This window comes from Pneumocystis jirovecii (assembly GCF_001477535.1).
Source record: "Pneumocystis jirovecii RU7 chromosome Unknown supercont1.5, whole genome shotgun sequence".
NCBI classification, from domain to species: Eukaryota; Fungi; Ascomycota; class Pneumocystomycetes; order Pneumocystales; family Pneumocystaceae; genus Pneumocystis; species Pneumocystis jirovecii.
In genome coordinates this window covers 67807-92968 of record NW_017264779.1, presented here as the reverse complement: position 1 = coordinate 92968, position 25162 = coordinate 67807, and the positions used below count along the sequence as shown (strand labels likewise).

The following is a 25162-nucleotide window of genomic DNA, read 5'->3' as shown; positions in this document are numbered from 1 at the left end:
TTTTAAAATGCATCTTAAAATAAAATATGTTTTATTTCCAGAAATGATACAAAATGTTAACCAAAAAATATAAATATTGGGGAAAATTAGTTCAAAACAATTATAGATGCTGAACATCTAATTCTATTCATTATTGCTAACCCTTCGTCTTTTTCCGAAACGCCTTCAATAAGAATTATATTTACATTTTGAAGATCCATATTTCTTAATGAAGAAAATATATTTTTAGTAATTTCACTACCAGTACACCCAAGTTCACAATCTAGAGTTTTCCATTTTAAATAAATTTCCTTTAAATGCTCCCACTTCCAATGCATTGTTCTCATGATTCCAATTAGTGTTTTTTTTTCAATATTAACATCAATATTTTGTGTAACCCATTTTATCACAGATTCTTCAGATGTAGGTTCAAATAATACAACTTTTGCCTTAGGTGAATAATGTTTATATTTCATACCTGGTGCACGTGGAATTGTTTCTGAAACTTCATTTGTGTCCTTATGTGTATAGACAAGAACGTTCTTCCATTTACCTCCACATGATTTGATTTGTTCTTTAGTAATACTTCCTGGCCTTAAGATCACTGGAGGATCCACAAGACCATCAACTACTGTGCTTTCTAGGCCGATATGACATGGACCATCATCTATAATGATAGGAATCTTCCCTTTAAAATCATGATATACATGTGAAGCAAGTGTTGATGAAGGTCTCGTTGAAATATTAGCAGATGGTGCAGCAATAGGCATGTCAAAAAGTGCAATGATAGCCAAAGCAATGTGATTTGATGGCATTCTAATAGCTATTGTATCTTTTTTTGCGGCTACAATTGGTGAAATTTTAAAATTTTTAATTGGAAGAATAATAGTAAGAGGACCTGGCCAGAACCGATCAATTAAAGGCATGTAAATAGGAGGAATAATGTCTTCTGTTTCTATTTTTTCAACATTAGAATGAAACATACGTTGTAATTGATCAAGTGAGGATATATGAACAATTAAAGGATTGTCTGATGGACGATTTTTAGCTTGAAAAATAGACATCACTGCTTTTGAATTAGTAGCATCCGCTCCTAAACCATATACAGTCTCTGTAGGAAATGCTATAGGAAATATTCCTTCTTTAAGAACTTGTACTGCCTCTTGAAGTGCTTTAAGAGTATCAGGCGATGAAATTGTCAAAGAGCTTGCATCAAAATGATGTTTTTTTGATTCTTTTTTATAAAAATTAATAGATTTTGAAGATACAGGTAAAATTCTGGTTAAAAAATCATTTTTCTCCATTTTTTTACATTTATACCATATTTAAAATTCTATCTTATCAATAATAATGATAGAATTTAAAATATTAAAAACATATAAAGGGAATTAAAATCCTAGAAATATATTAAAAATATTTTTAAGAAATGATGCAAATAAACTTACATTTTTTTGAAAATTTAATCACAAAAATCTTGTCGTTTAGAAAATTAACATATATAATCAAGTTTTATATTCCGGCTTTTACATTTAAAAATAAATAAATGTTTTTATAAAAGCTTTTTTTAAAGAGAACTTATTTTTTAAGTTATTTCAAATTATATTTTATAAAGTATATTGTAAAATTTGAAATGATATTTGAATACCTATGAAAATTTTTAACTACTTTTTTATAAGATATTTTATATTTTTATTTCAAAAATAACCATTAAATAGTTAATAATAACAAATATTATTATTCATTAAATGTATTTTGTATTATAAATAATCAAATTAAATTACATATCTAATCAATTTTATGTTTTTATTTGAATTTTTTTCATATAAACTATATACTTTATGTTATAATACATGAAAAAGCTCAAAGATACATTTAAAATTGACTTAAAAGGTATATAATTTAAAGGGTATACATGATATATTGATATTTGTCGGAAAATGTCTTAGTAAATATGTTATATAACAGAATTCTTCAGTAGATATAAAAAATAAGATATTATGTTATAAGAAGGTTCCATACATTTTATTATTTTTTAAAGAAAAACTTATTATTATTTTAAATAACTTTTTCAAATTATTAATTTTGTTAATAGAAAAATATAAAAACACTTCTTTAAAATATGAAATTGTTTTTATTTTTATGTTTTAATTTAATCCTTAACAAAATCTTTTATGTCTTCTGTTAAATATTAAAATTATTATTTATAATCTTTTCAAAAGGCTTTCAATTAAACTAAAATTTAAAAAAAACACAAGACACAAAAAAATGTGGTCTTCTTTAAATGAATATTTGTGTTTAATATATAATTTTTATATTTATTATAACATAGTCTTTAACATTATTTTTTTGACTGTTTACTAGACAGTCGTTTATAGATTATTACTTTGTTCTAACGACTTATTACGTTAAAAACTGACAAAACTATAAAAACCAAGAATAATGGCAAATCATGATGTAAAGTTATAAACATATATTTAAAATGAAACAAAAGCTTAAGTATTTTTTGAATATCAATTTTAACCAGTGGTTAACAGCTTAGTATTTTAGATTTAAAAAGTGTTGTAAGCGAGCTACAAAAATTAATAGGATTACGGTTGCAAAATATATATGATATTTCAGAGCGTACTTTTCAATTTAAGTTTGCAACATCAGGACATAAAGAGCATCTTCTTGTGGAAAGCGGATCACGGATCCATTTAACATGTTATGTCCGTGAAACAGCGGCATTACCTTCTCAATTTTGTGCAAAGCTGCGAAAGCATTTGAAATCAAAGCGTTTAGTATCTTTAAAGCAGATTAATAGTGATAGAGTAGTATATCTTGGTTTTGGTTGTGGATCTGAAACTGTAGAATTATTTAAGCCTCAGTATTATCTTATTTTTGAATTTTACGCTGCAGGAAATATTCTTTTAACAGACAGTGATATGAAAATACTTTCTCTTCTTCGACTTGTGCGTCCGGGGGGGATGCATCAACAGTTTTCTGTTGGCCAATTGTATCAAATTACACCTACTCCTCAAAATAAACAAGTTGAAAAAATGACAGAAGATGTTTTACGGTCTTTAATAAAAACATTGAAAGACAAATATTTAAGTCCAAAAGAAGAGCCTTTACCTAAACAAATGAATTTATCAACTTCTTTTAAAAAAACGTCAAAAAAGGAAAAAAAACCAAGAGAGCTTCCTTTAAAAAAATTGGTTTCTTGGGAATTAAGCAATTATGGAAATGCGCTTATTGAGCACATTATAAGAGATGCGAATATTGATCCAGATATGAAAATTGACGAATTTTATCATAATATAGGTTAGTATATTAATCATTAATAATTTTTTACTTCTATTCATTTTCTCATTTTATTTACTGATTTATTAGAAAGTATTAATTTACAGCATTTACTTTTATCGTTTCAAAGAGCTGATGATCTTATCAAGAAATGTGAAGAAGGTTCTGTCACAGGATATATCGTTGAAAAAATTGAATCAAAAACTAGGATCAACTTAAATGATATTACATTAGAATCTACACCAGATCCTGTGAAGATATATGTAGATTTTAATCCGTTTATTCCAAAACAGTACTCTAATAATCCAAATTATTCTGTTATTACATTTGATGATGGATACAACAGTTGTATAGATAAATATTTTTCTTCATTAGAATCTCAAAAATTTGACATGAAGTTAAAAAACCAAAAAGATATTGCTTATCGGCGTTTACAGATAACAAAAGAAGAACATCAAAAAAAGATTGATGATTTACAAAAATTTCAAAATATTTGTATAAAAAAAGCAAAAGCTATTGAAGAAAATCAAGAAATAGTATGTTTTAAAATTATTGAACTGTTATAATAATTTATTTAGGTTGATGAAACTATTAAAGCGGTTAACACTTGTGTTTTACGGAGTATGGATTGGTAAAATACAGATATTATGTATAATATAGTTTATTTTAATAAATAAATAGGGAAGACATTGCTAAATTAGTAAAAACAGAAAAAGAATATGGTAATCCTGCTGCAGAAATAATATTACTTCCTCTTAAATTAGAATCAAATACTATTACAATTCAATTACCTTGTCCACACCTAGATGATAATATCTATGAAAATGATTCAACAACTGGTCTGTTTAATGGTCAAAATGATAAGACGGAAACGTTAAATATTGATATTAAATTATCTTTAAATGCATGGAGTAAACTTATCCATCTATAATATTTTTAATATTAATCAAATCAAGCAAATGCTAGAGATTATTATGAAAAAAAAAAAGCAGCATCAGTAAAAGAGGAGAAAACAATAGCTGCATCTTCTAAAGCTTTGAAAAATGCAGAACGTAAAATTAACTCTGATTTGAAAAGAAATACTGCACAAGAAAAAAAAAAGTTAGTTCCTATGAGAAACTTACAATGGTTTGAGAAATTTTTGTGGTTTATTAGTTCAGATGGGTATTTAGTATTAGCAGGACATGATTTATTACAAAACAAAATTTTAATCCAAAATCATTTTTCCAAAAATGACATATATGTGCATGCTGATTTGAAAGATGCTGCTGTTGTTATTATTAAAAATATGATTGATTCATCCTTTGTTCCTCCAAATACTCTTAACCAAGCTGGAGCATTTTCAATAGCTAAATCAAATGCATGGTAATAACTTAATTATTATTGATCAAACTATACCAACTATTTTAGGACTAGTAAAATTGTCACAAGTGCATGGTGGTAATATATATATGTATATATACATATATTAGCATTATTAATAATAAATTTTTAGGGTTTATTATGATCAAGTTTTAAAAGTTGAAGAAATGGAAGAATATTCAACTGTAGGAACATTTATGATTCAAGGAAAAAAGAATTTTTTGCCTCCGTCGCAACTTATTCTTGGATATGGGATTTTATGGACTATTGATGAAGTTAGCAAAGCACGTCGTCTTGAAAATAAGTTGTCTAAAAATAATGAAAATGAGTTATCAGTTCATACGATATCAAATGAAGCAGCGTCTATTACGGAAGAAATAGCTGATTTTTCATTAAATGATAAGGAACAGAAAATGAATACTAATAATCTTAAAATAGAAGATAATTTTAATAATTTTGAAGAAACTAATAATCAAGAAAACTTGCCAATAGATTTAAAAGATATACTAGTAAAAACTACACAAGAAATAAAAAGTGAAGATAAATATGGTGTAGAAGAATATGTTGAGCCATTGATATCAAATAATCAAATTATTTCGGATATATGTGCTTCTTACCAGAAAATAGAAAAAAAAAGAATAAGTATAAAGGAAAGACGAGACATGAAAAATATGCGTACAAAAAAAAATCAAGAATTAAATGAGAATACAGAAAAGATAAAGCAAAAAAAAATTGAATCAGACGATATAGATCTTAATCAAAATAATTCAAATTTAAATTCGGAACAAATAGATACAAGTAAATCAAAAGAAAAAAATACTTCCCTATTATCGACAAATGTAAGAGGGAAAAAAGGGAAATTAAAAAAAATAATGCTTAAATACGCAGATCAAGATGAAGATGATAGGGCTTTGCGAATGGAGTTACTAGGGTCTAATAAAGTATCTAAAAAAAAAGAGAACTTGAAAGATAATAAAAATAAAAAAAAAGTTGTTGCTAATAAGGAAGTGAAAGAACTTTCTCAAAAAGGAAATTGTAATATTGAACAAATGGTTCCTCAAAACAATCCTAAAAAAAAGAACATACTTTTACAAAAAAAAGACAATTCTAAAACATCTGAAGATAAAAAAGTACAGTTTTGTCTTCTTTCTGCAAATCTAATTTTTTTAAGGATTACGAAATAAATCTGGATGCACTTGTGTCTTTTCCACTACCCGATGATATATTGATCGATGCAATTCCTATTTGTGCACCATACTCTTCTATGGCTAAATACAAATATAAAATTAAACTGCAGCCTGGATCTACAAAAAAAGGAAAAGCAGTACGCAGTATTCTTGCATATTGGGATTCTTTGCCTGTCGATCCACATTTAAACGACAAAGAAAAGGTTTTTCCAAGAGAAAAAGAACTTATTCATTCCCTTAGGGACTCTGATCTTCTCTCCCCCCTCTGTGTTCCTTCAGTTAAGATAATGATGGGGAAAAACGACATTAATACTCGTGCAAAGACTAAAGCTCATAAACACATTTGACAAATTTTCATTCTCTCACAAAAATACACTAATCCCTCCTCTTCTAAGTATCCATATATATCCTTTTAAAGCTTATTTCATACATTTTTCCAAAAAATTCATCAAATATTTCATTCTAATTCTCTTGTTGCCATGCCAACGACCTCTTCATTTACTTGTACTCTGCTCTCGTTACACATATTATATGACGAACCTCACACTTTATACAATCCACGCTATTTTGATTGTTTTTGTGTTATTTTTTACATAAAAAACTAATATTTTTAGTTGGATTCAACAGGGAATCGCCTGTTTGCTAAGTATTGTCAATCTCCTCATGAAATTCCGCAAATTGGATATGTTCATCCAAATCTTTATCCAACAGTAAAGGAACAACGAATATTTGAGAAAGGACTTTGGGAGAAAACAAAGAAGACTAATAATGATGTGATTTTATATGAAAACCGTACAGTTGTATATAAATTATCAGTAGATGTTATGATATATGTGGTTGGAGGACAGGATGAGAATGAATTGATGCTATATGAAGTGTTGACGACATTGAAAGAAACATTGGAGATGCTTCTTAAGTAGATTGACAGCTTACTATTTCTTGAGTTTCTAATGGAGACAAGAATGCTTATTGATAAACATGCACTGCTTGAAAACTATGATTTACTTTCTCTTGCAGTGAACGAGATATGTGATAACGGGTTTATGATACAGGTTTTGGCTAGTATGTCTAATATTATCTAGAATTATTGTAGAAACAGAACCATCTGTTATTGTTTCGCGTATTTCACGGCCGTCGTTTTCTGATGGGATTGTCCAGGTTGATTTAAGTGAAAAAGGGCTTATGAACGCCTATCAAATGGCTAAAGAGAAACTAGCAGAACGTATTTTGAAAGGAAATATTTAGGCATGTATTAATATTGGATGGAAGTATAGTTTTTATGAACTACATAAAGAAAAATACATTAGATATAAAAAATACACTTTATTTTTTCACTGCTTCATCCCTGCTGCCTATTAGATCATTGTATTGGTCATCGGCCTCATACTTTTGTTCGGTAACATTAAGCATTAAGTTTTCTGAATTCAAAAATACTTTATTATTGCCCTCGGCAAGAATGCGTGAAATATCTCTAGCGGCTTCAATTTTTCTAAGTTCCAGAAATCCTTTGCTTTTCTTAATAGCCTCTCCAATAAGTTCTGCTGATTTTGCTTCCCCTTGAGCCCTGACAATAGCACCTTGCTAAATACTATTAAAAATAATATAATATTGAAACCGATGAACCTTTTCTTGACGAGCACGGTCTACTAAATATGCGGCTCTTTGTGTTTCTTGCTGTGCAACCTGTTTAGCCTCAACCGCTGCAGTAAATTCTGGAGAAAATTGCACTATTTAAATCATTAATATGTTTGTATAATTTAGATAAAATAGTTAAATAAACCATGTGTTACTATGAAAATTAGTAGTGTTTAAAATTTTTATTCATAAAAATACATGAAACATCGTCAAGTTCTATATTAAATATACGAGCTCGCCGAACAAGATTTTCTCGAACTAGTCTTGATACCTATTATACAATCAATAAAGTATAAGCTATAGGATAAGTGAAACCTTTTCTCTCTGTGTAATAAGTTGACTCGCGTTAAACTGTGCAACAACGCTTTTTAAAACTTCATTAACAATTGAAGGAAGAACTCGTTCATCATAATCGGTGCCAAGAGTACGATATATTGTTGGAAGAGCAGTAACATTGGGTCTAGAAAGTACACGGCATGTTATATTAACCATTTGTAAATCTTTATAGCTATTAATAATCTTTTTTCTTTTTATGTTAAACAAATAACCTTTGGTTCCTGTAAGAGATGCAATATTTCTTGGTTTAGCACGAACATCATAAATTTGTGGTGTTTCAAGCCAAGGGATAAAAAAATGAGTCCCTTCACTATATATCTTTGGACTGATTCCTGAAATTCTACTGTATCTAATCTCTTATTAACTATTTTCTATAATTTAAATATAAAAACTTAATAGCACGGTGACCACCATCCACTGTTTATAATTAGTATTTTCTATTTCTGTTTCAAAAACTAATTTTCTGGTTTACCATTATATAGTGACAAATTCACTAATGTACCAAGACCTGCAAGCCCAATAACCAGTCCTACTCCTATAAGTGCACTATGATTACCGCTCCCAGCTCCTTGTCCACTGTTACCAGCCCGAGAACGAAGCATTTCTGCTATTTGATTGAATGTTTGACGACCTGATCTATTCATTTCTTGTTTTTAGATATATTAATATGTTTTTTTCTTAAATATCTTAAAGTTATTATTTTATGCAAGAATATAAAATCTTTAGAAATATATATCTTATTAGAAAATAGAAAAATGATAAATATATATTGTAGTAAAATATTTTGCGTTTATGCCTATTTCTTATGTCTTTTATTAGCTTTTTTTTTTAAATTAATAAGGTTTTATAAAAAATTTGATAAATTTATAAAAATCATTCAACGATAATTGGTTCTATGAATATTTATGAATATTTAATTAAAAATAATGTTTTCAAATTAAAAATTTATTAGAATTTAAGAATGTATATTTTAGGAAAGCAATTGTCTTCTAAATTGTTTTATAATTTTATTAATAAAGCAGATATTTTAATTTAAGTAGAGTTGCTTGTAAGCTTTATAAACATTAAACACTTAATTTATTTATATGTTATTTTTCATAAAGTTATATAAATTGAAAGCTATTAAAATATTTTATGTAATATAAGTTGAATTCATTTCGAATTTACATAGCAAATATATATACAAAAATAATTTATATTTATAAAATAAATTTATATTTATTTTCCAAAATTATATATTAAATTATTAAAATTTAAACCAATCTGAATTATTTAAATATAAAATACCCATATCAATTTATATATTCAATATTATTTTCGTTCTTGCAATAAAGTTTCAATTTTCCATATAATTCCTTTAAGACCAATTCCCTTTTCGCAATTTTCTACAAGCCAAATTTCCATTTCTTCACGTACTTGTTTAAGATTTTCAGTAATAGGAAGACCTTTTTCACCAGCATTAGCTATTGGATTCAATAGCAAATCAAATAATTTTTTCCAAAGATCTTGTTGCCAATATCTTTTAAATCCACTAGCTAAACGATATTTTTTACGCACTGCACCTAGTCCTAATGTTTTTTCTGGAATTGTTTCAATATGTTTACCAAAAAGAAGAGTATGAATTATAGTAGCTAATCCATGGTAATCGATCTGATAAGTCCATGGTCTTGCTTCTCGCATTTCTGCACAATCTTGTTCGTCTGTTTGTGTATCTACTACAAATTGCACATGAGGAGAAAACATTTTTAAGTCTATTCCTCTCCCAAAATCTATAATTACAATTCCTTTAGATGCCCAACCGCCTGATCCATCTTTTTGATATTTAGAAAGCCACTCTGTTTCAACAGGATCAAAGCGAACAAGACAATTATCTGGTTTTAAATCTCCATGAAGAATATGTTTATTATGCAACTGTTCCAATGTTCTTAAAAGCTCTATAGTAAAAAATATAGCAAGAACCTCATCTACACCATTACCTGTTTCTGCTTTAAACATGTTAACTAAATCAAGAATCGTTCCTTGATCCCGGTATCTCATTATTAAAAAACCAACATCACGATAAATATACATTTCATATACATCAATAATAGACTCTAATGCACGATGTAAATTAAGACGATGCTTTACCTGTCGTATTATGTAAAATTCCCAAGGTATAGAAGAACGCTCGATCTTAATAGCTCTTAGTTGCGGCGTAGAATTTGAAGAATTTTTAGTTTCGGCTAAATATATAAATGCAAATGCACCTTCTCCAAGCTTTTTTTTTATGAGATAACTAGTATTTTCAGTTAATTTCACTAATAAATCTTGATTATTGTGTGAAGACTTTTTAAATGATGGCTTATTAAAACGTTCAAGATCCAATTTCCCATATATTTTATCTGAAAAATTATAAAAACCGCCATAAAAATTTGAGGGATTTAAATTTGATAATATAGTTTTTTGAATGTTATCCTCGAACGGATTACAAATAGGTTCTTTTATAACATAGCAATTCGATAAAGATTGGTGTTTAAATGACGTAGAATGTGTTGGTTTTTTTTTTTCTAAATTTAAATAAGGAGTACTTATTAGATCACTTTCTTCATTAAATTGCATTTTTTCTTTTTTTTCAGGTTTTAAATGACTCAATAATAAAAGTTGCTCAGTATCTTCAACTATAGGTGTCGTTATATTAATAGATGAGCTATGCTTATCTAGCGGAAATGAAGATACGTTTTCACGACTTGGTGTAGTAAAACTATTATAAGTCTGAATTGTTTCATTTTTATCGTTTTCTCTTAAAGTTTTTATGCTTTCACTTTGATCTTTGTAATTAATATCTTTATTTTCTTCATTAAAACTATTTGGATGGAATTCATCATCTAACAAATCTTGGGATTGTGACACATTTTCCATGTGTTTTTGTACTGAATTATCTTCATATCCAATCTCATTATTATTTTCATCTGAACTACTATCAGATTGTTCGCATTTTAAAGGTTGATTAAAAATGTCAAAAATATCGGCCAAGGCTGCCTTTGTATTGATAGTAGGTGATGCTTGTTTTTTAGAGAGGTCAAATGCTTGAGACGAATCTATTATAATATGAATACTATAATTTTTGTGTCTAAAATCAAACCTTTTAATACTGTTTTACTTTCAAAACATAATGGAACCATTGCACTATCTGCCGCATTATCTTCCCAGGTTTTTCCCAGTAAACCCATCGCTTTAGCTTTCAATTCATCTAGCGAAAATTCTTCTCCATTTTTACAATATATTGCTTCTAAATTAACTACAATTTTTTCTTCTTTCTTAGGCATAGGCGGATTTTCAAACAGATTTAATGATTCTTTAAATGTTTTATTTTCCTACTATTTATTAGTATATAGCAATATACTTAATTTAAGATACTTCATCACGAAAAACAGTAAATTTTTCTGTAAACAAAAATTGTTGATTTTGTTTTTTCATAGGAAGTTTTTCTCCAACCCATTGTTTAGCTTCTTGATAATTTTCTTTTCTTCTTTCTTGTATAGTTCCAATATTATCCCATTTACTAGTTTTGAAACTTTTAGTAAATCTTTCGTCATTTTCAGAATCAACATATACATTTATACGCGACATCCCAGATGGTTTTTTTGTATTATTTAATTGTACTAAATTACCTGAATCATTAAGACTAGATAAGAATTTTGTAGATAGGGCTGAACGGATAGGTGCTAAAGCGGGAGAACTTGGTCCATTAATAGAAGGATTTTCAACAGACCTTTTTAAGAACTCGTTGTATCTTCGTTGCAAACGATCAAATGGACGTGCTTTCCTTTCAATTCCAAGTTGATATATTTCATTTGCTTGAAATTTTCTATTAACTATTATAAAAAGGCATCAAATATGAAATTAAATACCTTCCATTTTCCTCAAGAAAATTTGCATACTCTTCATAAAATGTACTTAATGATTGCCCGATATTATTATAAGCTAAAAAGCAAAACAATTCTCGAGGATCATCTATGTATTTCATATATTGGATCCATACTTTTAGATATCGAGGATCCTCTTTATAATAAGAAACATTTACAAAACAACGAATACACCTCTCTAGCAATGAAACAAGTCCGCTTTCTGCACTTTGACCATGAGGATAAGTTTCATTTGTCCACTTAATATATTTGATCCAGACATCCAAAGGATCATCATGATCATCTAAATTTTCAATTTCAGACTCAAAAACACGTCTTTCTTGATCATTTTTTATCTTCAATGAGCATGGATCTTCTGAAAAAGCTTTTGCCAAACTTTTTACAGACCGTCCTTGTCGTAATGGTTCGATATTTTCTTTTTGATCTTCAATAGATTCTTTGAAAGAAATCATTTAAAAATAGAAAAAAGTAATCAAATTATTTTAAAAAAACACGTTTTATCTTATTAATTCTAATACCATAGTCTTTTTTGTTTTTTATTAAACTTATCGGTGAAAATAAACAGTGTTACTTCGGTAACATCTTTAAAATAAATATTAATTTTTATAAACCTTATTTACCTTCATTTTTGTTAAAATGTTATATTTTTATAAATAAAAATTTATGGAATTCATTATATAAATTTTGTTTTTATATATTTTAACATTTTAATTTATAATATATTTAAATTCTTTGATTTTGAATAGTATTTGAAAATATTCTTAAATTTTAAAAATATGGATTTTTGTAACATCCATATGTGAAAAAACTAATATATACAATTTCCTATAGTATATGGTTACAATTATATTTTTAAGTAGGGATAATTTTTATGATTATTTTAAAAATAATGTTGGTTTTTTATTACTATTAATAGAGAATTCTAAACTTCAAAAAAAAATATTTAGTAAGAATGAAATTGCAATAAGAATGCTTTGATTTCTATCAAAAGATCTATTTAAAAAGCATTAACATAAAAGTTTAAGTAATATTTTTAATTTTAAACGAATTATTTTTAATATTATAAAAGTGAGAAATATATTATATTTAAAGATATAATTCTTGCAATTGATTCTTAATACATAAAACTATAAAAGTTTACATAAAAAATATTGTATATACAACAATAAAAATACTAAACATATAACACTATTTTTACATAAAATGTTAAAAATAATGACTTTATATTCCTATATTTTTACTAACTTTGTTCCTAACATTTATAAAATACATATTTTTTAAATATGATATCTATTTTTTTGTAACAAAAAATTATTGTATTTTTATCGTTGAAAACCTTAGTAAAATGTCTTTAAAGCTTTTTAGATTAAACTTTATTGATTTTTCTTAAATTACCTATTTCATTTAAATATCCAATTTCACTTTTTTTCCTTGTAAACTCATAAAACTTTAAATAATTGGGGTTTTCTATCGTTTTTCATTTTCCTCGGTAAAGGAGTTAATATACTTAATGAATAAAATGTGTGTTTTAATGCATATGTTCTCAGAATTCTTACTCATACTTATGCCTTGAAACTCCTTAATTCTAATGAATGATCATGATCAAGACGATGATCTTATTTCAATGATTAAAGTTTGTACTGATGCAACAGCAATTCAGAATATTCTTATACCGTATTTTAAACGATCTTCCAATGAGCTCTTAGCCAAAATAAATCAACAGGATCCATTAAAAACTCTTGATCCTGAACTTTATAGTATTGGATATCTTTATATTTTGTATTTTCTCTATCAACGGTATATATACATTATTTCTTATGTATTTATAGGTTTGCTAGAGGACAAATATTGGGATTTGATTCAATATTGGAAGATTGTGTTAAATTTTTGTCTGTTTTTAATGTAAAAATGGTTTCTATGTTTGCATCTGTAATATGTATATATTTTTTCATTTTTTTTCTCTTTAATATTTTTAGTTAAGCAATTTTTAGCATGGATTTGTGATAGCGCAAATACCACAAATAGAGTAAGCTATATTTTTTATGTTCTTATTATTGATGATATCAAATTAGTCTTTTCTAGCTATAGATATTTTGTGTTCTACACTTAAAAGATATAATGATTTTGGACTCACGTTAACGCCAATTCATGCTATTTTTGTCAAACAATGTTTTGTTGCAAAAGCTTATAAAGAAGCACAATTTCTTCTGGATCAAGATATGGAAATTTTTGATAAAAATGTAATTTATTGCTTTAATTTGTTAACAAATGTTTTATATATTTTAGAACGGGATTACTTATCTTGATCATTTGCTTTATCATTTCTATGGGGCTATTTTATACGTAAAATTGAAAATTTTCCATAGGGCATTGCATTTTCTTAGAATAGTTTATTAATTGTTTAATTTTAATTATGGATTAATTGATTAAAGGTTATTTCTGCACCTACTCTTAATACGTCGGCTATTCAAGTTAATGCATATAAGAAATTCGTTATACTAAGTCTTATTGTAAATGGAAAGGTATATTAATTTTTGCAAAAATAATTTTTTGGTTTTTATGAAATTATTTAGATAGAGCCAGTTCCTCATATTACTGATATTGTTTGTATAAAATCATATAAAGTTTTTGGAAAAGCATATGATATCTTTGCTGAAGCGTACGAACATCAAGATCATGATGAAATAAAAAATCTCTACTTTAAATATAGAGATATTTTCATCAAGGTTTGTAATGATATGACAAGTCTAGTACTTATAAATTAATTTTTAGGATAAAAATAACGAACTTATAAAATATGCGATAAAATTTCTTTCATATCATGAAATATATAGACTTAGAAAAATTTATACATCTCTCTCTATTGTTGATATTAACAGGAAAATTGGCCCCTGGAATGGTATTTCTTTAGAATCACAAGATTCTTATAATTTAACGGAAGAATTTGTTTTAAAAATGGTTGTTTTTAAATAAATATTAAATCTTATTACTGATTATTTGCAAGATTAATGAAGGAAAACTCAATGCTTTTATCACTAATTACGAGTCACAGAAAATTGTCAATTTTGTTGATACAGTCGATAACAGAAAAGTTCAAAGAGAAATCTTGGAAGCAGAATTAAAAAGTGTATCAGCCATGATGGCTAAATTAATTGCCCTAAATCATTCATATGGTCTTAATAAAATGCATTTGGCTTTCCAATCCAATATCTCTGCTCAAAACACATTTTATGATAATGACACTAACTCTATTGGAGAATCATCTACTTTTTCAAAACATTCTTAATTTATCTGCTACAAACTGTTTTATTTTGGACAATTGTTCAATTTCATTTTTAAAATTTACAATATTTATATATTTCTCATGTATTTCATAACATTTCATTTTTGCAACTAAAATCAATCTTTTATTATATTTATCTAACATTTTTAGAAATTTTCAAAAATTATCTAATAATTTATTAATTAGACTATCTTGGTTGCTATGGCAACTATGTTGATATTTTGGTTTTGAGATGATCTTCGGTCTTGTAAAAGACGAAATTTTTTTTTGATAAACTAATGCAAAGAAAATCTATTTTCAAAAGAAATTACATTTATTTTAACAAATATTAGATGAATCTTTTTTGGATATTAAATAGTAACTATAATTGAAGTTTTTTTTTAAAAGAAATCAGTGAAATATCTTACAAAATAAAAATTATTTAAGAATGTCTGCAACAGTTTTACCTACACCAGTATCAGATCAAAATATACAAGTTGAGCATTATCATTTACGTGAAAACCCTGATAAACCTTCAGAAAAGATATGGGTTCCAGTTGTTAAGCTTTCACAGCCTTTTCTATGGCGTAATACACATAATACAACAGAACCTCCTAATATGAAAAAACTTGATTTAGAAAAAGGACCTGAATCTAAATTTAGTTCTGAATCAGGTAGCAAGTGTTCTAAAGAAAGTCGTCATACATATTTTCTTTTTCCTCCTGAAATACATAGTACACAGAAGCCATCAGGTATAGAAAATACGCTTTCATCAAATCCGAATTCTGGAAGAACAACTGCGAATTTTTCATTTCCCAGAAGATCTGGTTTAAGACCATTGGCAACTCCGATTCAAAGTGGGGATTTAAAATCGGATACTTCAAGCTTAAGTCCTTTTACAGAAGCTATTCGAAGACCATTTACTATTCCTCAATATGAAATACCACATTTATCTCCAGACAAATATCTTACATCATCATCAACTATTTCATTATCTTTTCCATTAAAAGAGCTTTATTATACACATTATGTTATATTATTTATTGGCCTAATATTTCCACCTTTGTGGATCCTTTATGGGTTTCATTGTTTAGATCTGTACCTTCCTTATACGCCATTTACAATGGAGCAAGATATAAAAAGGTATAAATTCATTGCTAGTGTTCTTGGAGTGATCGTTGGCGTATCAAGTTTTATCGGTGTTATTGTTAGTGTTTCTATAATAGCGACTCTCAGAAATTAGTAAGACATTGGAATATTTAGTAAATTTGAATTAATTATTTTAATCAAATGTTATCTTTGGATATATTCGAAGTAGTTTGAATTAATTTGTTTTGTTGTTATATTTTATATTTATACAGACATTTAGTCTGTTTTTTTAATATTAGACAATGTAAAATAGTAAAAATTTTTGTGTCTAATAAATTTAATTAATTACATTTTAAAAATAAAAATTGAACATATTAAAAATATATTAAAAAACCTTGATATAAAAGCATTTTAAAAAAAATATTTTGTAATAAATTGTTTTTGTTTTATCTATTATGTATTATTTTAGATTTTATTATATGTTTTAAAAATTAAGTTTATGAAAAAATGTATAAATAATATGCATAATTTTTATTTAAGTTTGCATTACAGACGATATTTTTGAAATAGGATACTTTTTTGTCTTAATATATCTTAATCCAAACATAGCAGCTTTTATTGCTTGTTTGGTAGCGTTATCTACGGTATTATCTGAAAAAATATTATATGATAAGTCTGATTGCGTGGTAGTATCTTTATTTTCAACTTGAGAATTAGATAAAATTGAGACTGATATAGGGGTATCTTCCATTTTAATTGTATTTTTAATATCTTGATGTTTTATGGAACATTTTAATTCTGAATTTAAAGAAAAATTAACCATTTTTGAAGCTTGTGTAGTTTTTTTATGTTTTAATCCATTTTTTTGTTTAATATTAAAGGTATTTAAAGAAATTTTAGATTGGTAAAAAGAATTCTTTTTTTTCTTAGATACTTTATTTTCTTTTTTCCGTATAAAAATACTATTAAGTTCTGAACTATAAGATTCAAGTGATTCAAATGAACACCATTTAGGATGCTCCTCTATACTTAACCCTTTTTTATAATATATCCATCTTCCAAATGCTTTTGCTAATTCTACAAAATCACCGGAAAAATATTGATAAGGCAATTCTAATTTCATAGCACGAAGTTGTTTTTGAGTAGGAGTACTCAATTTTTCACCATTTGCAGTAACTGGAGCTAGTCCTTTTGCCATTTGCGCACGTATAAATAAATATTTAGCCAATACTTCACAACCTACTAATTCTTTTTGATGTATATTTCTGTTTTTTGATTCAATTTTTAAGTTTGAAAATTTCTTATGATGTAAGTAATGTTCAAAATTTTCAACATTTTCTAAAGGCAGAGATAAATAGTAAAATACAGAAAACCAAAGAAGTTTTTCAAAAAACGGATATTTAAATTTTTCTGGTACTTTAGTACGTCGTTCAATGTCTGCTACCAATAGCTGCATTTCCATATGAAGGTAAGTTAAAAAGTTCCCTCCTAAAACAAGAGAATCTGATGGTGTATGAACTGCATGGATCCATCCAGATGGAATTAACCTATATATGTTAATTTTTTTTTATAAACATAAAAACTACATTGTATCTCCTTCATTTAAATCAACTCTTATACATTCTTTTACCTGATCTCCGAGAAATGTTTCACTTTGATTAGGACTAAGACACCAATTTTCATATTTCTTAAGATTTGTTTGAGTTGGAGGAATAAAAAGAAATGTTTTAGATCCTTTGATAACATGATAAAATACTGAAGTTCCGCCAAAATCAATATGAAAATCTGTAAAAGAATTTTTAACTGACATAAGACTATAAATATCAATATTTAATTTTATTTAAACTAAATATACAAACCAATATAACTGTACTTTTGGGAACTGTCCTGCTTCTTTCAAATCTTTAGGCCACATACAATCTGCGAAATCAAGATCTCTAGATGATATATAAACATATTTCGATATTTCTGTAAATAAATAATTAAATACCTAACAAATTTTGGACGGACAATATGTTTTGCTAATTCTGACAAACTTATTTCTAAACTTATTACATTTCTTATTCTATCTCGCTCTTCAGCTGGCTTTTCATAATATTCTACCCATTCACCCAATGACCAACCAGAAACTTCTTTTTGCAAAGGTACATCTATAATTGTTAAATTTATTTTCAAGGCAAAAATTTCTGATAACCAATCACTTCTATTTTTTCATGAGGTCCTAACATCTCTAAAACCTTTCGAACAGTTAAATCTTTTGGAATTTTCATTTCTAATCCTTCGTAATCCCACCCTGCCGGAATTAAAACAGGTTCATTAAAACCCTCTTCTTCTGCCCATTCTTTTGTTAACTCAATGCCCTTTATCTTCTTAAATGTATTTTCAGTAAATATTTTATTCTCAATCATTGCTGTATATGCATGTTGATTAGCTAAAGCAAGACTACCTTGATCTAGTGAAACATAATCTACAAAAGAATGAGGCCTTGAAGATTTCCTAAGTTGAGGACGATCTACTTCAAATTAAAATATATTAAATTATCAAATAATAACATTACATGTTGATAATCCATAAATCGGTTCACATGAACGACAATGATAATCTTCAATCATATCAACTGAATAAAGCCCATCTATACATTTGATATGATACCATTTCCGACAAGGCTTACACTGAATCCAGAAGATTTCAGTATCTTTTGGTGCTGTTTCAGGTGTACAAATTTCACAGTGATCCCATTTCTTGGATAAACTTCTTTCTTGAAATGTTTTCATCTGCTTCTTCTATATACCCATAACTATATTAAAGAAAAGATTTGTTTATTCATGAAATGATTGAATTGTTCAGTATTAGTTATTTTATAATCTTATTTTTTTTTAATTTGTAGTTTACAGTATCGTAGTAACGGAGTTTATAGATATGAAGAATGAGCGAAGTTGTTTTTATATGAAAGTAATGCATAAATTGTTTCAATAAAGATAACCTATCCAACAAAATAGTTAGAAATCATGTACCTTTAGAAAATATAAGTAATTATAATATATCGATAAAATTACTGAATAAATAATTTGTACTTTAAATATTTAGATATCATATTTGATTAGACAAAATGATATAATGTTTGTATTTTATCAAAAGCATTTAAATTCGATTTTCTATAACTCTTGTTGAATATACCGTTAAATAACAATATTTTGTAAAATCAAAAAATATATCTACACTATAATTTAAGTCATTATTAGTATTAAACAGTGAATAAATTATGTTTTTATAAATAAAATTCTTCTTTTAAGTACTTTCTTTGAAACATTAATAAATAATATATATATATTTACTTTGAATTGTTAGTTTTTCTGTATTTAACAAATTAACAATAAACCGTCTAATTAGTCCCAATAATTAACCAAATTTTATAATATTTTTGAGTAAAGAAACATTTATTCATTCATAACACAAAAAAACAAAATTTTAGAAAATATCTGATAAATCTTAAAGGATTAACATTAATCGGTATTGATGTCTAAATTCTATGAAATTTTTTGTCATTTTATATCAATTCAACATCTCCTGAAAATATAAATGACCGTATTAATTTATACTTGAGAAGGTAAATGTTGCCCTTATCAAGCGTAATACTTTCGTTTTTATTGACAGGAATATCATGTTCAATATTGTTAATTACTCTGCAAAATACAGCAGCATCCATATCTGGTTTTTCAACTACACTTATGAGTTTATTTATAATCATATACACTCTAAAGAATACTCATAGATATCCCTCCTTGAGTATCATCTAATCTTCTTAACTTTTCCGGAAGATGTTTTAGAACAGCTGATGTATAATAATCTGTAAGAATTTCTTGGTGTCTATTAAAATACATAAGATGCATTACTCCACTCATAAATAATCTACTTTTTCAAATATTCCTTCTCCAAAGAAGAAAGACATGCCAGTAACTCGGGTTTTTGTAAAATATATAATGCATACTTGTCCATCTACCAAAAATAAATACACCTGTCAATAAAAAACATGTATTCAAAACAATTGAATATTTCTTCTCAGTTCTACCTTATAAATTCTTGTTTGCAAATACGAACGAATCATATATTTGATTCTTTCAATCTCCATTTGAACTAAAACCATCCGAAAATTGGTTTTTATATCTTTCCCAATCTTTAATTCAACCATTTCAGTCTATATTCTTTTAGCATGACTTTTATCGCCTGAAAAATGCTTATCTGCCGCTGAACTCGTTCCATCATTCTTTCTAAAAGCACTCCTTGGAATGGCAAAAGTTCAGGTGCTATTCTCTCTGAAATCCAACTTTTCATGAGCTCTGATACATCTTTTTTTCCTTCATCTTCTTTATTAAATACTGGTTCTAACTCAAGCAGCGCGTCTATATCAAGATCCATCGTTTAATTGACGTAACGTTCGAGATTTTCAATATTAATTAAAGATAAGTTTATTAGCAGTAAAAAAGCTTATAAAGGTGCAGAAAGGGATCAGATATATAAGATTAACTAGCAAATACGAGTGGATGATAGATATTTCCAGAAAACCGGATTTTGAAGCCTTTAAAGTGGATGTTTGTATGTTTTTTTTTTTTGAAAATAATAATGGTTTTGTATAAGAAATTAGAGAATGAAAAGATACATTTTCCTGAAAAGAGGAAGATTGATTCATTAGAAGAATGTGAATTTTCGAATGGAGACTCTGTATTTTCAAAAAAATCATTTGAATCAAATAAATCAATGGATTCGTCATCAAAAATGCAGAATTTTGGTATTTTTATTGGTGCACATGTTTCTGCAGCAAAGGGAATATATAATGCAGCAGTCAATAGTGCAAGTATAGGGTATTTTCATGATTGTTTTTGTGAGATGTTGATTGAGAATAAAAGTGGAAATGCGTTTGCTATGTTTTTGAAATCTCAAAGAAAATGGGTAGCTTCTGAATTAAAGGTACAAGATATTGATTATTTTAAAAAGCTTTCTGAAGAATATGGTTATGATTTAAAAAAGTATAGAATGTTTATTTTTATATTGAAAAATTTATGTTATGTTAGACATGTTCTTCCTCATGGATCATATCTTGTAAATCTTGCGAATTCCGATAAAGAGAAGAGAGATAAGGCTTATGTGAATTTTATAGATGATGTAAAACGCTGTCAAAAGCTAGGAATAGGGAAATTCAATTTTCAGTAACTTTTTCCTAATTTATATATCTTAATTGAATTATTTTTAGTCCTGGTTCATGCGGAAATTCTATAAGAGCAGATGGAATAAAACATTTAACAGATTGCATAAATAGGGCACATAAAGAAGTCAGTGATGTAGTACTTGTTGTGGAAAACATGGTATTAAATCTTAAATTTAAGTTATTATCTGTTTTAAACAATAGCAGGCTGGTCAAGGAAATACTCTTGGAAATAGTTTTGAAGAATTGGCTACCATTTTAGATAAAGTTGAAGGTAAATTCTTCATAAATATTACAATATTATTTTAAAACATTAATAGATAAATCCAGAATTGGCTTTTGTCTTGATACATGTCATCTTTTCGCTTCAGGATATGATATAAGAACTAAAGAATCATACCATAATGTTATGGACAAATTCGAAAATATAATCGGGTTTAAGTATCTTGCAGGTATTCATTTAAATGATTCAAAAACACCTCTTGGATCTAAAAGAGATCTTCATGCCAATATAGGGTAAGCTATAAAAAACATTAAAGATATATGTTAATTGATTCAAGTCGTGGGTACATAGGGCTTGAAGCCTTTAGAGTCCTTATAAATGATAAAAGGATGCAAGACATTCCTCTTATATTAGAAACACCATCAAACAATGACCCAAAGATATGGCAAGATGAAATTAAACTTTTAAGATGGCTCTATGGAAAAGAATCAGATGATTCTGAATTTTCTATAAAATTAAAAGAATTAAAAGATTTAGGGAAAATTGAAGAGAATTCAAACAAATTGAAAGTAAATAAAAAGCCACGTGAATCTAAAAAAGCAAAAAAATAATTATTAATTTTATTTTTATTAGTAAACTCATGAGACTGTAGCATCAATTTATTTTTAATCTATTAATAATAAAGTTAAAATACATTTAAAGATATTGTCATTAATTATAAATAGAAATAATGATTGCAATGCTTAATAATTCCAAAAGCCTTAAACACCATACTTAATACTTATTAGCAGTATAATTGGAAAGATTGAAGTATAAATTCTTCATTTTAATAAAGTTCTTCATTTATATTAAAATTTTTCCAGAATATAAAAATTTTATATTTAAATTTATATTTTATAAAATATACATATATATTAGTAAACTAACAGCTGTTTTCTTAGAAATATATTAAGAATCATTTTTATATGGCCAATTCAGAAATAAATAAATATTTGTTTATATGTAATAATATGATGAAATTGTACTGAAATTATATTGAAGTCATGTAATATATTTTAATTAATTTGTTTGTTTTGCTAATTTCTTGGATTCAAGTAAATCAGCAAGCTTTTTCGATGTCTCTTCATCTCGTACACGAACTAAATATGTATCAATACCTGTTCCTTCGTTTGGTATAGCAGGAATTTTAACACTTTTTTTGCCTGTAGTTAAATATTGAAAATCCTTTTGTAAACCAACATTAATAATAACTTTCCCACTTCCCTCTAGCCGCGCTAAAACCCGCGCCTTTAATGTATCTTTATCTACATTAAGTTTTAATATACCTACCCCAAGGTCTGAAAATCTATTTTCTTTCACTAAATATTTATATATTTTTGCTTTTGCAGTAAATATAACATCTTCATTTTCTTCTCCCTCTCCTTTGCTTGCGATCAAATGATCATTTGTTCGTGGTTCTTGAGGAAACATATCGTCATTCGTAGTTTCAGATGCGGGGATGCTCTTTTGTTGAAAATTCATAAATGCTGAATTAATGGCTGATGACTGTCCAAAAGAAAAACCAGTATTCGTTTTATTTCCAAATTCAAAACCAACAGTTTCATTAGATTTGCATTGAGATATATCTTCATTATTAAGATTTCCAGTTGACAAAGGATTTATAAATTGAAAAATTGGTGGCTTATCCATAGTGTTATTTACACTTTTAGATGGAGATACAGCAAATTTGATTCCTTTATCTGGTGTCCATGAAAAATCAGATGAATTAGTATTTTTTGTAGTTGATCCAAAATTAAAAATAGGTGTAGAATTTGTATTATTTGAAATATTTGTTTCTATTTTTGGTGTTGAAGTAATACTAAATAAATTTTTACTGTTATCTACATTATTATTTGGTTTATCAATTATTTCAGTATTCGATTTATTAGCCTCAAATAAAAAAGGATTTTGTTCTGTTTTGTTTGTTTCAGGTACAAAAGAAAATTTTATTGGATTTGATTCAATATTTTTATTGGTTATAGAATTTTTTGACTCGGAAATATTAGAAAAAAGAGGAAAGCTAGGTGTGTTTGTAATAAATGAAGTAGATGAATTTTTTGTTTCAAGATTTGATGAATCTTCAATATTTGATTGATTTTGCATTTTCTTTTCAATAGGAGTTTCAGTAAAGTTATTTGTATTTCCAAAAGAAAAACTTGTTTGAAGAATGCTTTTATCATTACTCGTTTGTGATTCAAATGCTGATTGAATATTTTCATTGTCTTTTTTTGTAGACGGTATAAAAGTAGGAAATAATGATTTATTTGAGTGAGAATCGTTTTTTATTTCTCCTATATTTTTATCATTTTCTTCCGTATGCTTTTTTAGAAAAGAGAATGAATTATTTTTAGCCATTTCATTTTTATGATCAAAAGTATCCTTAGAGTGTGCTGAAACTGAAGTATTAATTGAATTATTTGCTTTTGACATAAATTTATAAGATTGCTGCAAAGAGGCATTTTTAGATGATTCTTCTGAAGATATATATTGTTTATTTTCAGGATATTTGCAATTATTTGATTCATTTGATTTATCAATTTCCTCTCGATACCCAATGTATTCATGACAAATTTTAGTAAGATCTCCAAATGGATCATTGTTGATAGACGTATTAATTGCTTTTTGAAAGAAGTAATTTACAGATCTTTGACGTAAAAACAAATCATAGTCATTTTTCGTCTCATCGCTAAATAATGGTGGATTCAAATGCTGATTTAATGGTTTGAAAGATGTGTCTTCCTTTTTTTCTTGTTTTAATGGCTGTGTAAATGAAAATGCAGATGTAGGTGGCTGAATCGGCAAAGCAAACGTTTGAGATTTATTTGACTCCGATAGATTAGCAAACGGGTTTGAATATGTTGACGACAGCTCTGCACATCGTTTTTTTCGTGATTGTGGCACTGCAATCCTTGAAAAAAGTTAGAAATTCATCCATAATATAATACAGACAGCTCAAAAGCATTTCTGCACATAAAACGCCATCTTTGTACTTATTTTATATTATCATGAATCTTCAAAGATATGTATTCAAAAAAAAATTCTTTTTCAATTTATATTGTTCCTTTAAAAGATTCTAAAAACTTTTCTTTTACAAGCAATGCTTATTTTCATGCTTTTGTTTTACAAATAAAAGACGCGTACTTTCTTTGTAAAAGCACTTCCTTAGGCGCTTGTTTTGCGTAATCTACTATATCCTGCTCAGAATTCCCTGAAAATATAGTGTCGTTCTTTGTAAGTTGCCTTTCTGCTTCTCTTTTAGACATTTTCCATGGTTTTTATACTTTTTAAATAATTTCGTTATTGGACCGTTTGATTATATCGAATTTTACCTTTCGATATGTTTTAATATAATAAAAAAGATATTTGTAATAATTGCTAAAGAATTGCTAAAACTTTGAATATGTTAATTCAAATACTTTTTCTTTTTAAATGACATAAAAGCTTTTATTATTGTTTTTATCAGTGTTTTTATGCAAGAGAAATATGATATTATAATAAGTGAAAGATAATATATATTAATTATTTATGTTTGTGAATTAATATTTTTAAAAAAATACAAATTTATTCTATTTTTTGATATTATTCTTAGAACCTGTATAATTTATATAGATTTTTGAATATATTTGGTCAAAGGAATTATTAATAATGTAATATATTTAATAA

General features: G+C 26.8%; 11 protein-coding genes across 11 annotated transcripts; 5 read left to right on the top strand and 6 right to left on the bottom strand.

The window, feature by feature from the left end:
* Nucleotides 1-86: 86 nt before the first annotated feature.
* Nucleotides 87-1283, bottom strand: T551_01226 (Sua5/YciO/YrdC/YwlC family tRNA threonylcarbamoyl adenosine modification protein; the record flags this gene model as incomplete). Its single annotated transcript, XM_018373489.1, has 1 exon — nt 87-1283. The coding sequence occupies one exon, from the start codon at nt 1281-1283 to the stop codon at nt 87-89; it is 1197 nt and encodes a 398-aa protein (XP_018230143.1).
* Nucleotides 1284-2458: 1175 nt separating this feature from the next.
* On the top strand, nt 2459-6157 carry T551_01225 (uncharacterized protein; the record flags this gene model as incomplete). The annotated part of the gene is made up of 9 exons (XM_018373488.1): nt 2459-2475; nt 2519-3282; nt 3352-3797; nt 3840-3892; nt 3943-4172; nt 4218-4626; nt 4672-4701; nt 4757-5753; nt 5795-6157. The coding sequence occupies 9 exons, from the start codon at nt 2459-2461 to the stop codon at nt 6155-6157; spliced, it is 3309 nt and encodes a 1102-aa protein (XP_018230142.1).
* A 184-nt stretch (nt 6158-6341) lies between these two features.
* On the top strand, nt 6342-7055 carry T551_01224 (coatomer subunit zeta; the record flags this gene model as incomplete). The annotated part of the gene is made up of 4 exons (XM_018373487.1): nt 6342-6383; nt 6425-6726; nt 6772-6849; nt 6893-7055. The coding sequence occupies 4 exons, from the start codon at nt 6342-6344 to the stop codon at nt 7053-7055; spliced, it is 585 nt and encodes a 194-aa protein (XP_018230141.1).
* Nucleotides 7056-7133: 78 nt separating this feature from the next.
* Nucleotides 7134-8425, bottom strand: T551_01223 (prohibitin subunit PHB2; the record flags this gene model as incomplete). The annotated part of the gene is made up of 7 exons (XM_018373486.1): nt 7134-7391; nt 7434-7537; nt 7644-7716; nt 7761-7945; nt 7994-8130; nt 8174-8198; nt 8254-8425. 7 exons carry the CDS (start codon nt 8423-8425, stop codon nt 7134-7136), a joined length of 954 nt encoding a protein of 317 aa, XP_018230140.1.
* A 667-nt stretch (nt 8426-9092) lies between these two features.
* T551_01222 (protein kinase BUB1) lies at nt 9093-12138 on the bottom strand (the record flags this gene model as incomplete). Its single annotated transcript, XM_018373485.1, has 4 exons — nt 9093-10858; nt 10903-11134; nt 11178-11628; nt 11672-12138. The coding sequence occupies 4 exons, from the start codon at nt 12136-12138 to the stop codon at nt 9093-9095; spliced, it is 2916 nt and encodes a 971-aa protein (XP_018230139.1).
* Nucleotides 12139-13274: 1136 nt separating this feature from the next.
* T551_01221 (uncharacterized protein) lies at nt 13275-14972 on the top strand (the record flags this gene model as incomplete). The annotated part of the gene is made up of 9 exons (XM_018373484.1): nt 13275-13465; nt 13516-13622; nt 13663-13712; nt 13759-13926; nt 13973-14074; nt 14119-14208; nt 14260-14412; nt 14459-14644; nt 14691-14972. The coding sequence occupies 9 exons, from the start codon at nt 13275-13277 to the stop codon at nt 14970-14972; spliced, it is 1329 nt and encodes a 442-aa protein (XP_018230138.1).
* Nucleotides 14973-15396: 424 nt separating this feature from the next.
* On the top strand, nt 15397-16191 carry T551_01220 (uncharacterized protein; the record flags this gene model as incomplete). The annotated part of the gene is made up of 1 exon (XM_018373483.1): nt 15397-16191. The coding sequence occupies one exon, from the start codon at nt 15397-15399 to the stop codon at nt 16189-16191; it is 795 nt and encodes a 264-aa protein (XP_018230137.1).
* Nucleotides 16192-16572: 381 nt separating this feature from the next.
* T551_01219 ([Histone H3]-lysine-36 demethylase) lies at nt 16573-18811 on the bottom strand (the record flags this gene model as incomplete). The annotated part of the gene is made up of 6 exons (XM_018373482.1): nt 16573-17584; nt 17624-17851; nt 17897-17974; nt 18028-18187; nt 18232-18549; nt 18595-18811. 6 exons carry the CDS (start codon nt 18809-18811, stop codon nt 16573-16575), a joined length of 2013 nt encoding a protein of 670 aa, XP_018230136.1.
* A 773-nt stretch (nt 18812-19584) lies between these two features.
* T551_01218 (DNA replication protein SLD5) lies at nt 19585-20453 on the bottom strand (the record flags this gene model as incomplete). Its single annotated transcript, XM_018373481.1, has 5 exons — nt 19585-19757; nt 19804-19904; nt 19951-20033; nt 20107-20232; nt 20289-20453. The coding sequence occupies 5 exons, from the start codon at nt 20451-20453 to the stop codon at nt 19585-19587; spliced, it is 648 nt and encodes a 215-aa protein (XP_018230135.1).
* A 125-nt stretch (nt 20454-20578) lies between these two features.
* Nucleotides 20579-22071, top strand: T551_01217 (uncharacterized protein; the record flags this gene model as incomplete). Its single annotated transcript, XM_018373480.1, has 7 exons — nt 20579-20626; nt 20673-21061; nt 21107-21241; nt 21286-21397; nt 21445-21511; nt 21558-21753; nt 21798-22071. 7 exons carry the CDS (start codon nt 20579-20581, stop codon nt 22069-22071), a joined length of 1221 nt encoding a protein of 406 aa, XP_018230134.1.
* A 448-nt stretch (nt 22072-22519) lies between these two features.
* Nucleotides 22520-24762, bottom strand: T551_01216 (uncharacterized protein; the record flags this gene model as incomplete). Its single annotated transcript, XM_018373479.1, has 2 exons — nt 22520-24407; nt 24641-24762. The coding sequence occupies 2 exons, from the start codon at nt 24760-24762 to the stop codon at nt 22520-22522; spliced, it is 2010 nt and encodes a 669-aa protein (XP_018230133.1).
* Nucleotides 24763-25162: the final 400 nt, after the last annotated feature.